This window comes from Phytophthora parasitica (assembly GCF_000247585.1).
Source record: "Phytophthora parasitica INRA-310 unplaced genomic scaffold supercont2.3, whole genome shotgun sequence".
NCBI lineage: Eukaryota > Oomycota > Peronosporomycetes > Peronosporales > Peronosporaceae > Phytophthora > Phytophthora nicotianae.
In genome coordinates, this window is record NW_008648989.1 from 1,317,876 (window position 1) to 1,329,561 (window position 11,686).

Here is an 11,686-nt window from a genome sequence, read left to right on the forward strand (position 1 = left end):
GCTGAGGCCACCACTGCCGATGTCGACGCCGCTGTGGAGGCTGCTCGTGCTGCTTTCAATGGCCCGTGGCGCACCATTGACGCTGCCGAGCGTGGGCGTCTGCTCAACCGCCTTGCGGACCTCATTGAGCAGAACGGTGACGAGCTGGCCGAGCTTGAGGCGCTGGACTCTGGCAAGCCGCGCTTCTTGACTCGCGTCCTGGACGTGCAGGCGTGTATCAACGTGCTCCGTTACTACGCCGGTTGGGCCGACAAGGTGCACGGCAGCACAATCCCCATCCCGGGTAACTACTTATGCTACACTAAGCAGGAGCCAGTGGGGGTTTGCGGCCAAATTATCCCGTGGAACTTCCCGTTAATCATGATGTCCTGGAAGCTTGGACCCGCGCTTACTACCGGTAACACGGTGGTACTTAAACCTGCCGAACAGACTTCGCTGACGGCTCTGCGTGTCTGTGAGCTCATCGTCGAGGCTGGCTTCCCTGAAGGTGTGGTGAACGTTGTGACGGGCGGCGGTGCCTCCGTTGGCGCCCACCTCGCGCAGCACCCGAAGGTGGACAAGATCGCATTCACGGGATCCACCGAGACGGGCATGAATATCATGCGCACGTCACACGTGGACAACCTCAAGCGTATCACTCTTGAGCTCGGCGGTAAGTCCGCCAACATTATTCTGGACGACGCCGACATCGACGCCGCCATCCAGCAGTCACAGATTGGCCTGTTCCTCAACGCCGGACAGGTGTGTATCTCCGGTAGCCGCGTCTACGTGCAGGAGGGAATTTACGATGAGTTTGTGCGTCGTTCGGGTGAGGCCGCCTCGTCCATGAAGATTGGCGACCCGTTCGACTTGTCCGTTCAGCACGGCCCGCAGGTTGATGCCAACCAGTTCAACAAGATCTTGGGTTACATTGAATCTGGCAAGAAGGACGGCGCTCGTCTGGTTTGCGGTGGCAAGCGCTGGGGCGACAAAGGCTTCTACATTGAGCCGACGGTGTTTGCCGATGTGACGGAGGACATGGCTATCGCCCGTGAGGAAATCTTTGGCCCCGTTATGTCGATCATCAAGTTTAAGACCATTGACGAGGTCATTGAACGTGCTAACAACTCGGAATTCGGCCTGGGTGCCGGTGTTGTTACGTCCAACTTGGACAACGCCATCAAGATCTCCAACGGTGTCCGTGCCGGCACCGTGTACGTGAACTGCTACACGGTGATTGAGCCCAACACGCCGTTCGGAGGCTTCAAGAACTCGGGCATCGGCCGTGAGCAGGGCGAGCTGGGTCTGCGCAACTACCTTGAGAACAAGACGGTGATCATCAAGCGCCCTGACGACTCCATGCCTTAAGCTGGTAGATATAGACCCCCATCCGTTTGACGTGGTAGCGTAAAGATATAAACAACGAGCGTCAATTTTGTTGGATTGCAATGTAAATGCCCAGGCTCTGTGATCAGCTTCAACTTGGCCAATACTTTGATCAAGTCAATAATTTATGTTCCGTACACATCACTGATGTGACCACACCCATCAAAAGTAACGAATCATCTTTTTCTCTTTCTTTTTGACGAATCAAAAGACGAGAAATCAACCACATGCTGATAACCTTGCTTTCAGTAAGGCTGATTGCAACATACTGTTTGATTCATTTTCCTTTTCAACCAATAGTATTCCACTTTTAATCTAATTTCAGCCACTCGTGTGGCGTTACCGTTGGTTTCTTCGGGAGAGGGGCGCGCCATTCGTGGAGTTAGTTTTCCGCGTCAGTTCCCATTCGACATCGTTGGCCCGCAAGCGTCGACGACTACAACCCCCGAAGACCGCCCTTTCCGCGCGTCCTCCACGCCTGCCTCGACCGTCCTCCCCGACAGCTCGAAGTCTGCTCTCCTTCCACGCCCGGCGACCCTCACGACCTGGCTTCAGTGCATGCGTTTGCAAATCCCGTGCGACCAAATTGATTCGAGTAGTGCGTCGACCTGGAAACGAAAGAGACAGGAAGCTGTGCGTCATCCCCCGGATCATCCCCTCCGCCACCATTCCTCTCCATCATCTTCAGCCGAGCACGTGATCTCGCTCACGATACAGGACCAAACGCTCTTCTTTAGCTAATCCGCAACTCCCTCAAATTTAAGACCCAGTAGACCAAGATGTCGCTCATGAACATTGCAGGAACGCAGCCGGTCGACGACCCCGAGTACCGCTACAAGATGCCGCGACTTCAAGCCAAGATCGAAGGCCGTGGCAACGGTATCAAGACTCTGGTCGTTAACTGTGCGGACATTGCAACGTCGCTTCACCGTTCCACCGCCGAGGTGTGCAAGTTCTTCGGCTGTGAGCTTGGAGCCCAGTCCAAGTACGACGAGAAGACGGATCGAGCCATTGTGAACGGAGCATTCGATGCTGGTATGATGCAGCAGCATTTGTCCAAGTACATTGAGGGCTTCGTGTTGTGCCCTGGTTGTCGTCTTCCAGAGACTAAGTACAAGTTCAAGGGTCAGCTGATCTTCCACAAGTGCTACGCCTGTGGCGCTGTGGAGCCTGTGGACATGAACCACAAGCTCACGACCTTCATCTTTAAGGAGCACACTGCTGCTAAACGTAGTAGTAAGGACGATAAGAAGAAGAAGGACAAGAAGGAGAAGAAGGAGAAGAAAGACAAGAAGTCGTCGCATGACGAGCCCGAGGACGAGTCGGCTACTAAGAAGAAGGAAAAGAAGGAGAAAAAGGACAAGAAAGAGAAGAAGGACAAGAAGGACAAGAAGGACAAGAAGAAGAAACACCACAAGGACAAACACTCCGATAAGGACGCGTCCGACGCTGAAGATGACGAGGTGGTGTGGCACACGGACTTGTCTGCTGAGGCTGTGGCGGCCCGTGCCGCTGAAGCTGAAGCCATCGAGGCCGCTGCTGCTGCTGCTATGCAGAGTACGGCGACTGAGGAGGTCGTCGCTACGCTGGACAACCTCCAGGTGGATGACGAGAACGCCCTGGACTCGGCTGTGTCTAACCTGCAGCGTTTCTTGTCCGAGAGCCACTCGGAGACCGAGATCTTTGAGGAGCTGTGTCGCCAGCAGACGTACTCGGCTCTGCCTGTCACGGACCGTCTTGTGATCTTCTTCCGCTCTGCGTTCACGGAGCAGGTGCTGGCGAGCAATCAGGTGGCCAAGTACGCTCCTGTGCTTGAGAAGATCATTGACGGCCAGCACTCGCAGTACCAGCTGCTTGCACTAGCCGAACACTTCTGCGCTGTGGAGCACCCGGAGCTGCTGAGCTCGTACCCGATTCTTCTGAAGCTGTTGTACGATGAGGACCTGCTCGAGGAGGAGTGTCTGGTTGCGTGGGCCAACAACGGCGTTCGCAAGGAGTACGCTCACTGGGCCGTCACGGACGAGCTTGCTGCTAAGCTGAAGGCTCTGCTGCAGCCCTTCATTGAGTGGCTGGAGAACGCTGAAGAGGAGAGCGAGGACGACAGCGACGACGAGTAACGCTTCGGCTATTCATTTCGACGCTGTTAAGGTCAAGTTACCAATCCAGCACTTGCATATCAATCTTTTCCGGATCGACACTTTTACCTATGAGAAATGTGGAAACAACCGACCAGTTGCGCTACCCAGAAGCTGTTCGATCACTTCAATGCATTTCAAACTGAGGTAGATGTCAGGAATACTGAATGAAATCTGCTTTGAATCCATGCGTCTATTATGAGTTAGTGCCTATTTGCTTCAACGCCGTGTGAATGTCTGTGGCTATAGTTTCTATGATTGTGGAGATCTCTGTCTCTAAAGCAGCAGCACCCGAGGATGCATAATGTTCATGAATGTCACGAAGGGCTGATGCTACAGCATCACCTGTGAATGGAGCTGTGGCATTGGACTCGAACAAGGACTTGTGGAAGCGCAGGAATTTACCCTTCAGTAGTATTTCAAACGACACGAAAGATATTAGTGCCAGAAGAACGAGAACTGTAGATCAACGTTAGCAGGAGTTACCTTGCAGTTCTCCACACCAATCGTGAATACCGGCTTGCCCGATGCGATGGCCTCCGTTGTCATGGAAATCGAGTCTGGCGTGGTAACGACGCAGGACGCCGTGGACAACAGGGCATAGTACGGATTCCGATCTTCAGTGCTATCCCACACGAGCAATTGCCCCGGCACCGGAAACCTAGCTTTTAGACAACGACGAATAACACTCTGCACGTTTGGAGGTGTTCGCCGTGAGAATGTCACTAACACTGCAACATCATCACCACCTGGAAGCGCTCGGATAAACTCATCCGCCATCTCCTCCGCGTCCTGCTCAGTGAATCCAAAGCCACGACATGGTCCACCCAGCAGCCACACGACGCGCGTTCGTCGCTTTTGGAGCTTCTCATCAAACTCATCGCTCCATTCACAGCCGTGTTGCTGCAGTAACTTCGGCGGGATGTTGTGCACCGTACCAGACGTCAGGAACAGGTTATTTGCACTGCCTTTTCCTCTAGGAAAGTCGTGTTTGGGTGCCACTACAGCGTCGAACCACGTGAGCGGCACTCGTGGGTGTTGGATCTGCACGTTGAACGTTCTTTTCGGGTTCATCAGCTTCATCGCCGCACAGAGCGCCACTGTGCTTCTCCCACAGCCGATAACCACGTCTAACCTGTTCGTATCCTTCTGCATAGGGAACAGTCGACTCGTGTCTTGCTCTTTGTAGCCGAACAGTGAATTGCGAGTGAGTTTAGCACCGAAAATCTGCAGCACCGGTGGAATTACGTGTGATCTTCTCAGCGTCACACGAACGCACTCCACGGGCGAGCAGGCCAGACCTGGAGCGTGCTTGTCCAGGAGCTTCTTTCGCAGCCTCGAACCAAGCGCCAGCGCCTGCTTCTCGGCTCCTGCCGCGCCATTCCCGAGCACTAGCAGCCGCACCGAGTTCATGCTCACGCTTCATCAATTGCTCATCAAATTAACCCAATTGGGCTTTTCAATTAACCTATTAACGAAGTATATTGAACCCATATTGTGGACATTATAATACATTAAACCCAGTCATAAAGCACTTTGCCAGCCAACCAGAGAGCAGTAGGGCGAAAATGGCGATGACTTCCAGTGCCTTCGAGATCCTGCGCTCGACGCGCCAGTTGCCGGTGGTGGAGAAGGAGTTGGTCTTCGGCAAGCGCTCGACGGATGCAGCAGCTGCGAGGTCCACGGCGGGCGCTGCATGGGGTAAGAGTTCGCGTAAGTGGGTGGCTGCCTCGACCTCATCCCGCGAGTTTGGCGACGCCATGCCTCGCGAGCTGCGCACTCTAGTGGCCGCCTCCTTCGACGTGTTTACACGTACACAAAAGAAGACGCAGCTGGGCGCATTCGGCGTCACGCGTGCCAGTCGCGAATACCGCGAAGCTCTGAAGACGTGCATCTTCGCTCTGGAAGACCGTCTGGAGGCAAACAAGGATACGAACGTCAATACCGAAGAAGAAGGAGAGTTCCTAGACCTACTGAAGGTGTCGCTAGCCATCTGGCACCTGTGTGAGCTGCTGCTGCTCCGCGGTGGAGCTAGAGGAGCCGACAGAACACTCGCTTATGAGCTTGCGTTGTGGCTACAGGAACATTATTGCAGCACGTTGCTGGAGAAGACAGAGGCTGAGAGTGAGAGGCTGAAGAAGCAACAGAAGCCTGAACAAGACCCAGCCTTCTGGAGCACGATCCAGTCCCTGGTAATGACGGGAGACGGCCCCAGTGCCTGGAGTATATTAGCCTCACATTCGAGCTACAAGTCGCTGTTTTCTCGTGACACCATGTCGCTCACTGGAGCGTCGACCAAAGCGGCGTTTCAAGCAGTGCAGAATCTGCTGTTGACGATGCCCGGAAGAGCTGGAAACTCGAATAGAACCATGGGACACGACGGACCAGCGGAGTGGAAGACCTGGAACGATGCGTGTCAGTATTTACTCAACACAGACGGATATATCAAGGCAAACGCAGGGTTTACGACACTTCTGGAGACTATGGCAGCCAAGGAAGACGTGCTGAAGAGCCATGCTTCCACTTGGTACGAGCTGATGATGGCCAGACTGTTCTTGGACGAACCTAAGGCCATCGCGCACCGCTTCGAGTTTCTGATGGCCAACTGCTTCTGTGTTTACAACAAGGACGAGAAGAGTATGGGCAATTTTGATTGCATTATCCTGGCTATTATGCAGTACGACATTCAGAGTGCACTGCAGGACATCATTGCACTGGGCTTCTCGTGGATGGCAGCGCATCTGGCTGATCTATTGCAGAGAAGTAACGTGATTTTGACCGACGAGTTTTTGCCCGATGCGGACTGTACGTTACGAGAGCGTTTTTTGTTGCAATATGCGATGGAAATCGGTGCCAGTAGTGGCATGTGGCAGTTTGCTGTGCGATACTATGAGTATTGTCCTAAGTTCGGTGCGATTGCGATTCGATCTGCGTTGGCACGTGAACCTTTGCCGACGGATTACAAGATGGAGCGTCTTCTGGCGTACTGTCATGGCAAAAAATTCCTGGCACAAACTCAGAAACACATTACACTCCAGAGAGCACAAGAATGCAAAGCGAAGAAGGCTTACGCGTCAGCGCTTCACTGGATGCTGCGTGACAACCACCTGGACGACGTGGATGCTCTATGTGATGGCATTTTGCAGGAATGCAACGACACTAAGTCGCTCACTCCTTTGCATGAGGCCGTACAATTTATGGAGTCTCACTCGGAGTTGACACGTCCTCAGAAGTTGGCGTGGTTGGTGAAATACCGTGATTTCCAACTGGTACTGGATGACCTGGAGTCTTTGCGGCAACAGCTGAAGACGGATGAAATCTTGAGAAACAAGGACAAGCGCATGGCTCTTGAAAGTAAGGTTCGGTTCGTGTCCGTGGAAGCTGCTAAGCGTCTGGACTGGTTATTCAGCTCGACGGAAGCCCCTAAGGTGCTGCGATCTGAAGTTTTACGACAAGCTGAGCGTTTTCTCAAGGAATCTCCGACCGTGTTTGCATCGCGACACCTGTACTCGCTTATGGCTTATTTGCAGCAACTGGACCGTTCGTTTGACCGTCAAGCGTTTTACGACTCGGGCTCGAACAAACAACTGAAAGAACGCATCGAAAGTTTGATTTCTCGAAATCTTGCAGAAGCAATGCTGCAAGAAGCCACCGCCAGCGGATGTGGTGTGGACCCTCCAAGCCGTCAAATAACTGCTGCATTGGTTGCTCAGCAGCCGTACTTGATCGCCGACGCGTCAATGGAAGAGTAAGCTAAGTCAGTCTGAGGACCGATCTTGTTGGAATGCTGGGATATTAGCTCGATATGCTTCCAGGTCGCGAACGATATCTTCGACTGCCTGCAAAACTGATTGAGTTTGGCGGTGACGAAGCCTTCTGCCAGAAGTTCATGTTCTGGTACTGAATTGAAGTGAAAGAAGATGGATTCGACATTAGAGAAAATCAAATAGCAAGATCAGAAGCATTTTCAAAGAATCGTACGAGCTGTTTTCATTACCATCAACTTCTGTGGATTGGCAATGAGTGAGATCAAAATGGGAAAGTTGATGGCATTAGAGCTGAATTGAGACGAATGACGTGGTAAGCTACACTTACAGAAGTGATGAGTGTGTTATATATGAATCTACAGACTGCTTCCTCCAAGATAGTCAGCAAGAACAATGGTGGCCATCCCCTTCCAGTGGATGCACAGGTTTCAGCGTTTCGTGCTGTTCTCTAGCTTAGAGTATAGTTAGTGGCATAGCACTTCCCGCAGGTTTCTGTGATGCACAATTGTTGCTGATGTAAACTTTCAATTGCAGTATACTTGGCGTCAGGATGGGGCATTGGAGCACTCATGGATCATAGCGTATAGATGTTGGCAATGCTGATAGTTGCAGAGAAACACAATCGCCTCGCTGGTGGTTAACGATATTCTATCGGCATGATTCTCGCTCTGTGCCTGATGAAATGTGTTGAAAACTTGAGTTAAAATCTTGCAAGGTTTGTTAGGCAAAGTTTGTTAGGCGAGGTCAGTCTGCTTGAAAACAGCATGTGCAAGGTGTCAGTTCGAAACAGAACCTCTTCCACCCCCCGAACCGTGTCCCTAGATAAAGGAACGTACTTTATTTCTCTCCAAGGAGGTCAAGTACGTCTGACATGAAATCGCCGCCCTCCTGCTTGAATTTGCAGGCTGCTTGAACAGCTTCTTTGAATACTTTGACCACATTCGTGCCGTCCGCAGCAGAAACAAAGCTGAACTCGAGATTGTGCGTCTCGGCAAATTTGAACTTTTTGCTGGTCACCTGACGTGGTAAACCACCGACACAAGAATTGTGTGAGTGCGTCATATCAGTAAAGAGTACTCCGCGACGGTATCCACTAACGTTCATGTCGACGTCGATTTTGTTGGCGACCAGGAAGCACGGGATGTTCTCACAGTACTCGCGAAGTTCTTTGTACCAGTTAGCTAAGTTCTGGTACGTCACCTTCCGCGTGACGTCGAAGACCTACAAGCAGCGAGCAGGACACTCTCCGTGACAAATTCAAGCATGAAAGAGTTACTTAACGCACCAGGATGCAGGCTGTCGCTCCATAGTAGTAGGACGGATGCATACTAGAAAATCGCTCCTGTCCAGCTGTGTCCCAGAAATCTATGAGCGATACACAAGCGTCAGCACAGTGTTCACTTGAACAACACTATCGCTCAAGATCACTACTCGCCGACTTTCACAGTGCGCTTCCCGTTCTCGCTATCCAGCTCCACCTCTTTCCGGAACAGCGTCAACGCAAATGTTGACAGCTGCAGAGCGAGAGCTTGTTAATACCAGGCAACACTCTGTATGTAGCAGTAAATGTACACTGACCTGTCGCGGCTGGTACTCGTTCATCATAAAGCGCTCGACCAGTTTGGACTTGCCGACGGCCGAATCACCGAGCAGAATGACCTGACGGGTGAGATGAGCAACGGGTCATCATTATAAACGCATAAGTGCATGCATATTCATTCTGTATGGCCACCTTCACATCAGGTTCGCCTAGACTGTCCTCCTGCACTTCCATCGCCGTGGCCATTTTCCGCGTCGATCTTCACGAAAGGTCGCAATCGAAGAACCGGTTTTGCTACGGTATCAAAAAAAGTATAAAACTTGCCGTTGGATGGCATTCAGACGAAAAAAAACTATTAAAATTTTAATGGGTTTTTTTCGTCTGAATGCCATCCAACGGCACGGTTTATTTGGGTTATTCGGAACTAAACTCAAAAAAGTCAAGTATGGGTCGTAATAATAAAGGCTTGGTTGGCTTTTTAACATAGTTCCAAAATCTTGTCGTGACGTATGTTGATTGGCTCGGATGCCATCCAAGCTTTTTTTATAACGACCCAACATTGGACTATTTTGAGTTGGGTTCCGAATAACCCAAATAAACCATACCGTTGGATGGCATTCAGACTAAAACAATCCATTATCAAAAAGATAATGGTTTTTTTTCGTCTGAATGCCATCCAACAACAATGTGTCATTACTGGTATCGAAAGGTATGCATTACCGTAGATCAAGTGCTCTACGGTATTTATCCAGTATTTGGCCAAAAAAATAAAACAAAGTGCTTTTTCGATAGAAAAATACTTTTTGGGAAAGTAAGTAGATTTCGTGGACCAGCCAAAAGCACTTGACGCACGACGATGGCGGAGCTGGACACGGAGCATGTGCGCATGCTGGATGCCGGCAGACAGCGCGTCAAGTACTCGTCGCCGCTGACGTCGAGCAGCTTCGCCTCGGTGGTCTCTAAGAAGACGCAACTGCTGCAGCACGGCAACGCTTTCGGCCTGAGTTTCGTAGCAACCGAGAAAGGTAAATCAACCCAGGCTACCATCGAGGTCCTTCATATCTAATACCTCTGCTGCAGGTTTTGTAATGGCCAAGAACGATGCGCTGGAGGCTTCATGCACCGACTACACCAAGCGACGACAGGAGGCTGTGGACCACGGACAGAAGCTCACACTGGAGGAGATCCACGAGCTGCCAGCGACCAAGGAAGTGCAACTGCCGTCCATCGCCTACTGGATCGCGCTGTCTCCGGACGAGTTCACGCTCGCAGTGGCCTACGGAGACTCCATCGCGCTCTTTGAAGTCGCACACGTTGTAGAAGCGGTATGGCTTCATATTTCTTGCGGTATGAAGCTCTATGAGTTGTTAATTACTAACTGACGGCATGGTCTCTTTATTTTAATATTTAGGCAACACCAGCACCTTTCCACACGTTTTCCAAGCTGCAAGCACAGGAGATCGCGTGGTGCAGAGACCCCCTAAGCGAGCGCTTTGCAGTTTTGACACTCGAGAAGCAGGTGGTAGTGTGTACGCTGGAAGGATCGAGGGATGCCATTAACACAGAGACCGACCCGTCGTCCATTGCCTGGTCGCCGTCGGGAGAGCACATCGCAGTCGGTTTAGTGGATGGCACGATCGCCATCTACGCGCGAGAATCCCTTCAGTTCATTCGCTCTATCGCCCAGCCGGAATCCAGCGCCGAGCAACAACTTGAAGCCCATCATGTCAACTGGGCTGAGGAAGAATTGATTCTGGCTGGATACCACAAGTATGACGAAGAGAACGAGGAGACGAGCGCTCTGGCTTGCATTTTCGACAACGGCGAGTGCGTAGAACTGGATGAAGTTGTCGGATTCTTCGACGTGGAGGGACGGAGGCACCAGTATTTCTCAGTTTTCTTACCGGACTGGCGAATGTTCTTCATTACCTGCTCGTTGAGCGCAGATATTGAGTTGCTTGTTTCAGATCCCGACGGTGGCGAATGGCAACTGTGGAAGCCGCTGGAGAAGTATCAAGCTCGTTTGCCCATGAATGCTGAGGACGAGGAGTCTTTCCCAATGGGCTTTGCTATCAATTTGAACTCGACTACGCCCGTTCCGGTCGATGAAGACACATTCCCTCCCGTCCCTATTGTTTCTTGCACCAACACGGAGGGGCTTTTGGTCAACTTTGCCTTCGTTGACACTACGGTGAACGAAGTGGAATTCGTCAAAAGTCCGTCGCCGTTTGACAAGAAACCAACGCGCGCTGTTGTGGTGACGTCAAGTGAAACCGCAGAGATTAAAGCTGAAGTGCCTGTGCCTGAGTCTCCGAATAAATCCACCTCGCACGAGTATGGACAGAATGATGAGAATGAGTTTGCTGAGTCGGATGGTGAGTCGAGTGACGAGGAGGAGGAGCGCAAGGAAGAAGAAGACAAGGCGAGATGTACCTTCCGTACGATTGCATCCGATGGAGATGACTTTATTGCGTCGGAGCTGTTCCCGAAATTGTTTAAGGCGATGGGATCTACGTATGACGAGGAAGAGCACGCCAGCACTGTTGCAAGTCTCGAAAAGGATGGAAAGATCTTTGAGAATGATTTTGTTGCCTGGTACGTGAATTGGATTTTCGGTGATGATGAATCTGATTCGGATGAAGATGAGGATGCTCCTGCGTCGTCGGAGGCCAAGCCCGCTGAAATGAAGTCGAAGGAGGAAATCGCTGCGGCATTCTCGAAATTTACGGCCAAGGAGGGAAGCTGGAAGTGCGCAGTGTGTATGGTGAACAATGGCCCGGATGCAATGAAGTGCAGTGCTTGTGAGACTCCGAACCCTGCTGCTCCGAAGGTGGTGGTTCCTGTAACGGCGGCGAGTGCTACGTCTGCAGGATCTATTG

General features: G+C 51.6%; 6 protein-coding genes across 7 annotated transcripts in view; 4 read left to right on the forward strand and 2 right to left on the reverse strand.

Moving 5' to 3' along the window:
* Positions 1 to 19: 19 nt before the first annotated feature.
* Positions 20 to 1,455, forward strand: PPTG_01568 (hypothetical protein; the record flags this gene model as incomplete). The annotated part of the gene is made up of 2 exons (XM_008894902.1): positions 20 to 97; positions 133 to 1,455. The coding sequence occupies 2 exons, from the start codon at positions 20 to 22 to the stop codon at positions 1,345 to 1,347; spliced, it is 1,293 nt and encodes a 430-aa protein (XP_008893150.1). The 3' UTR covers positions 1,348 to 1,455.
* Positions 1,456 to 1,695: 240 nt separating this feature from the next.
* Positions 1,696 to 3,711, forward strand: PPTG_01569 (hypothetical protein). Its single transcript, XM_008894903.1, has one exon. The coding sequence runs from the start codon at positions 2,145 to 2,147 to the stop codon at positions 3,480 to 3,482; it is 1,338 nt and encodes a 445-aa protein (XP_008893151.1). The 5' UTR covers positions 1,696 to 2,144; the 3' UTR covers positions 3,483 to 3,711.
* PPTG_01570 (hypothetical protein) lies at positions 3,674 to 4,948 on the reverse strand. The gene is made up of 2 exons (XM_008894904.1): positions 3,987 to 4,948; positions 3,674 to 3,906 (listed from the first exon to the last, which is right to left on the reverse strand). The coding sequence occupies exons 1-2, from the start codon at positions 4,911 to 4,913 to the stop codon at positions 3,697 to 3,699; spliced, it is 1,137 nt and encodes a 378-aa protein (XP_008893152.1). The 5' UTR covers positions 4,914 to 4,948; the 3' UTR covers positions 3,674 to 3,696.
* Positions 4,949 to 5,028: 80 nt separating this feature from the next.
* Positions 5,029 to 7,836, forward strand: PPTG_01571 (hypothetical protein). Its single transcript, XM_008894905.1, has one exon. It carries the CDS (start codon positions 5,069 to 5,071, stop codon positions 7,250 to 7,252), a length of 2,184 nt encoding a protein of 727 aa, XP_008893153.1. The 5' UTR covers positions 5,029 to 5,068; the 3' UTR covers positions 7,253 to 7,836.
* PPTG_01572 lies at positions 7,547 to 9,098 on the reverse strand. Of its 2 annotated transcripts, XM_008894907.1 has the most exons (7): positions 9,000 to 9,098; positions 8,846 to 8,926; positions 8,703 to 8,781; positions 8,553 to 8,632; positions 8,366 to 8,488; positions 8,104 to 8,284; positions 7,547 to 8,016 (listed from the first exon to the last, which is right to left on the reverse strand). In XM_008894907.1, the coding sequence occupies exons 1-6, from the start codon at positions 9,051 to 9,053 to the stop codon at positions 8,105 to 8,107; spliced, it is 597 nt and encodes a 198-aa protein (XP_008893155.1). In that variant the 5' UTR covers positions 9,054 to 9,098; the 3' UTR covers positions 7,547 to 8,016; position 8,104. The 2 variants fall into 2 exon arrangements, with proteins under 2 accessions (XP_008893155.1, XP_008893154.1); XM_008894906.1 differs by having other exon boundaries at positions 7,547 to 8,284.
* Positions 9,099 to 9,663: 565 nt separating this feature from the next.
* The window catches only part of PPTG_21078 (hypothetical protein), a gene marked incomplete at its 5' end in the record, with an annotated part of 7,748 nt that continues 5,725 nt past the window's right edge, over positions 9,664 to 11,686 (forward strand). Inside the window, 3 exons of the mRNA XM_008895531.1 lie at positions 9,664 to 9,832; positions 9,888 to 10,132; positions 10,219 to 11,662. Coding sequence (XP_008893779.1) covers positions 9,664 to 9,832; positions 9,888 to 10,132; positions 10,219 to 11,662 — 1,858 coding nt within the window. The remainder of the gene's footprint in view (positions 9,833 to 9,887; positions 10,133 to 10,218; positions 11,663 to 11,686) is intronic.

Coding starts and splice junctions, on each gene's coding strand:
- PPTG_01569 (XM_008894903.1), top strand. CDS start 2,145: ATGTCGCTCATGAACATTGCAGGAACGCAGCCGGTCGACGACCCCGAG.
- PPTG_01570 (XM_008894904.1), bottom strand. CDS start 4,913: ATGAACTCGGTGCGGCTGCTAGTGCTCGGGAATGGCGCGGCAGGAGCC. Junction 3,907..3,986: donor TTGGTGTGGAGAACTGCAAG/GTAACTCCTGCT, acceptor ATACTACTGAAG/GGTAAATTCCTGCGCTTCCA.
- PPTG_01572 (XM_008894907.1), bottom strand. CDS start 9,053: ATGGCCACGGCGATGGAAGTGCAGGAGGACAGTCTAGGCGAACCTGAT. Junction 8,489..8,552: donor GAGCGACAGCCTGCATCCTG/GTGCGTTAAGTA, acceptor CGCTGCTTGTAG/GTCTTCGACGTCACGCGGAA. Junction 8,285..8,365: donor AAATCGACGTCGACATGAAC/GTTAGTGGATAC, acceptor TTACCACGTCAG/GTGACCAGCAAAAAGTTCAA.
- PPTG_01571 (XM_008894905.1), top strand. CDS start 5,069: ATGGCGATGACTTCCAGTGCCTTCGAGATCCTGCGCTCGACGCGCCAG.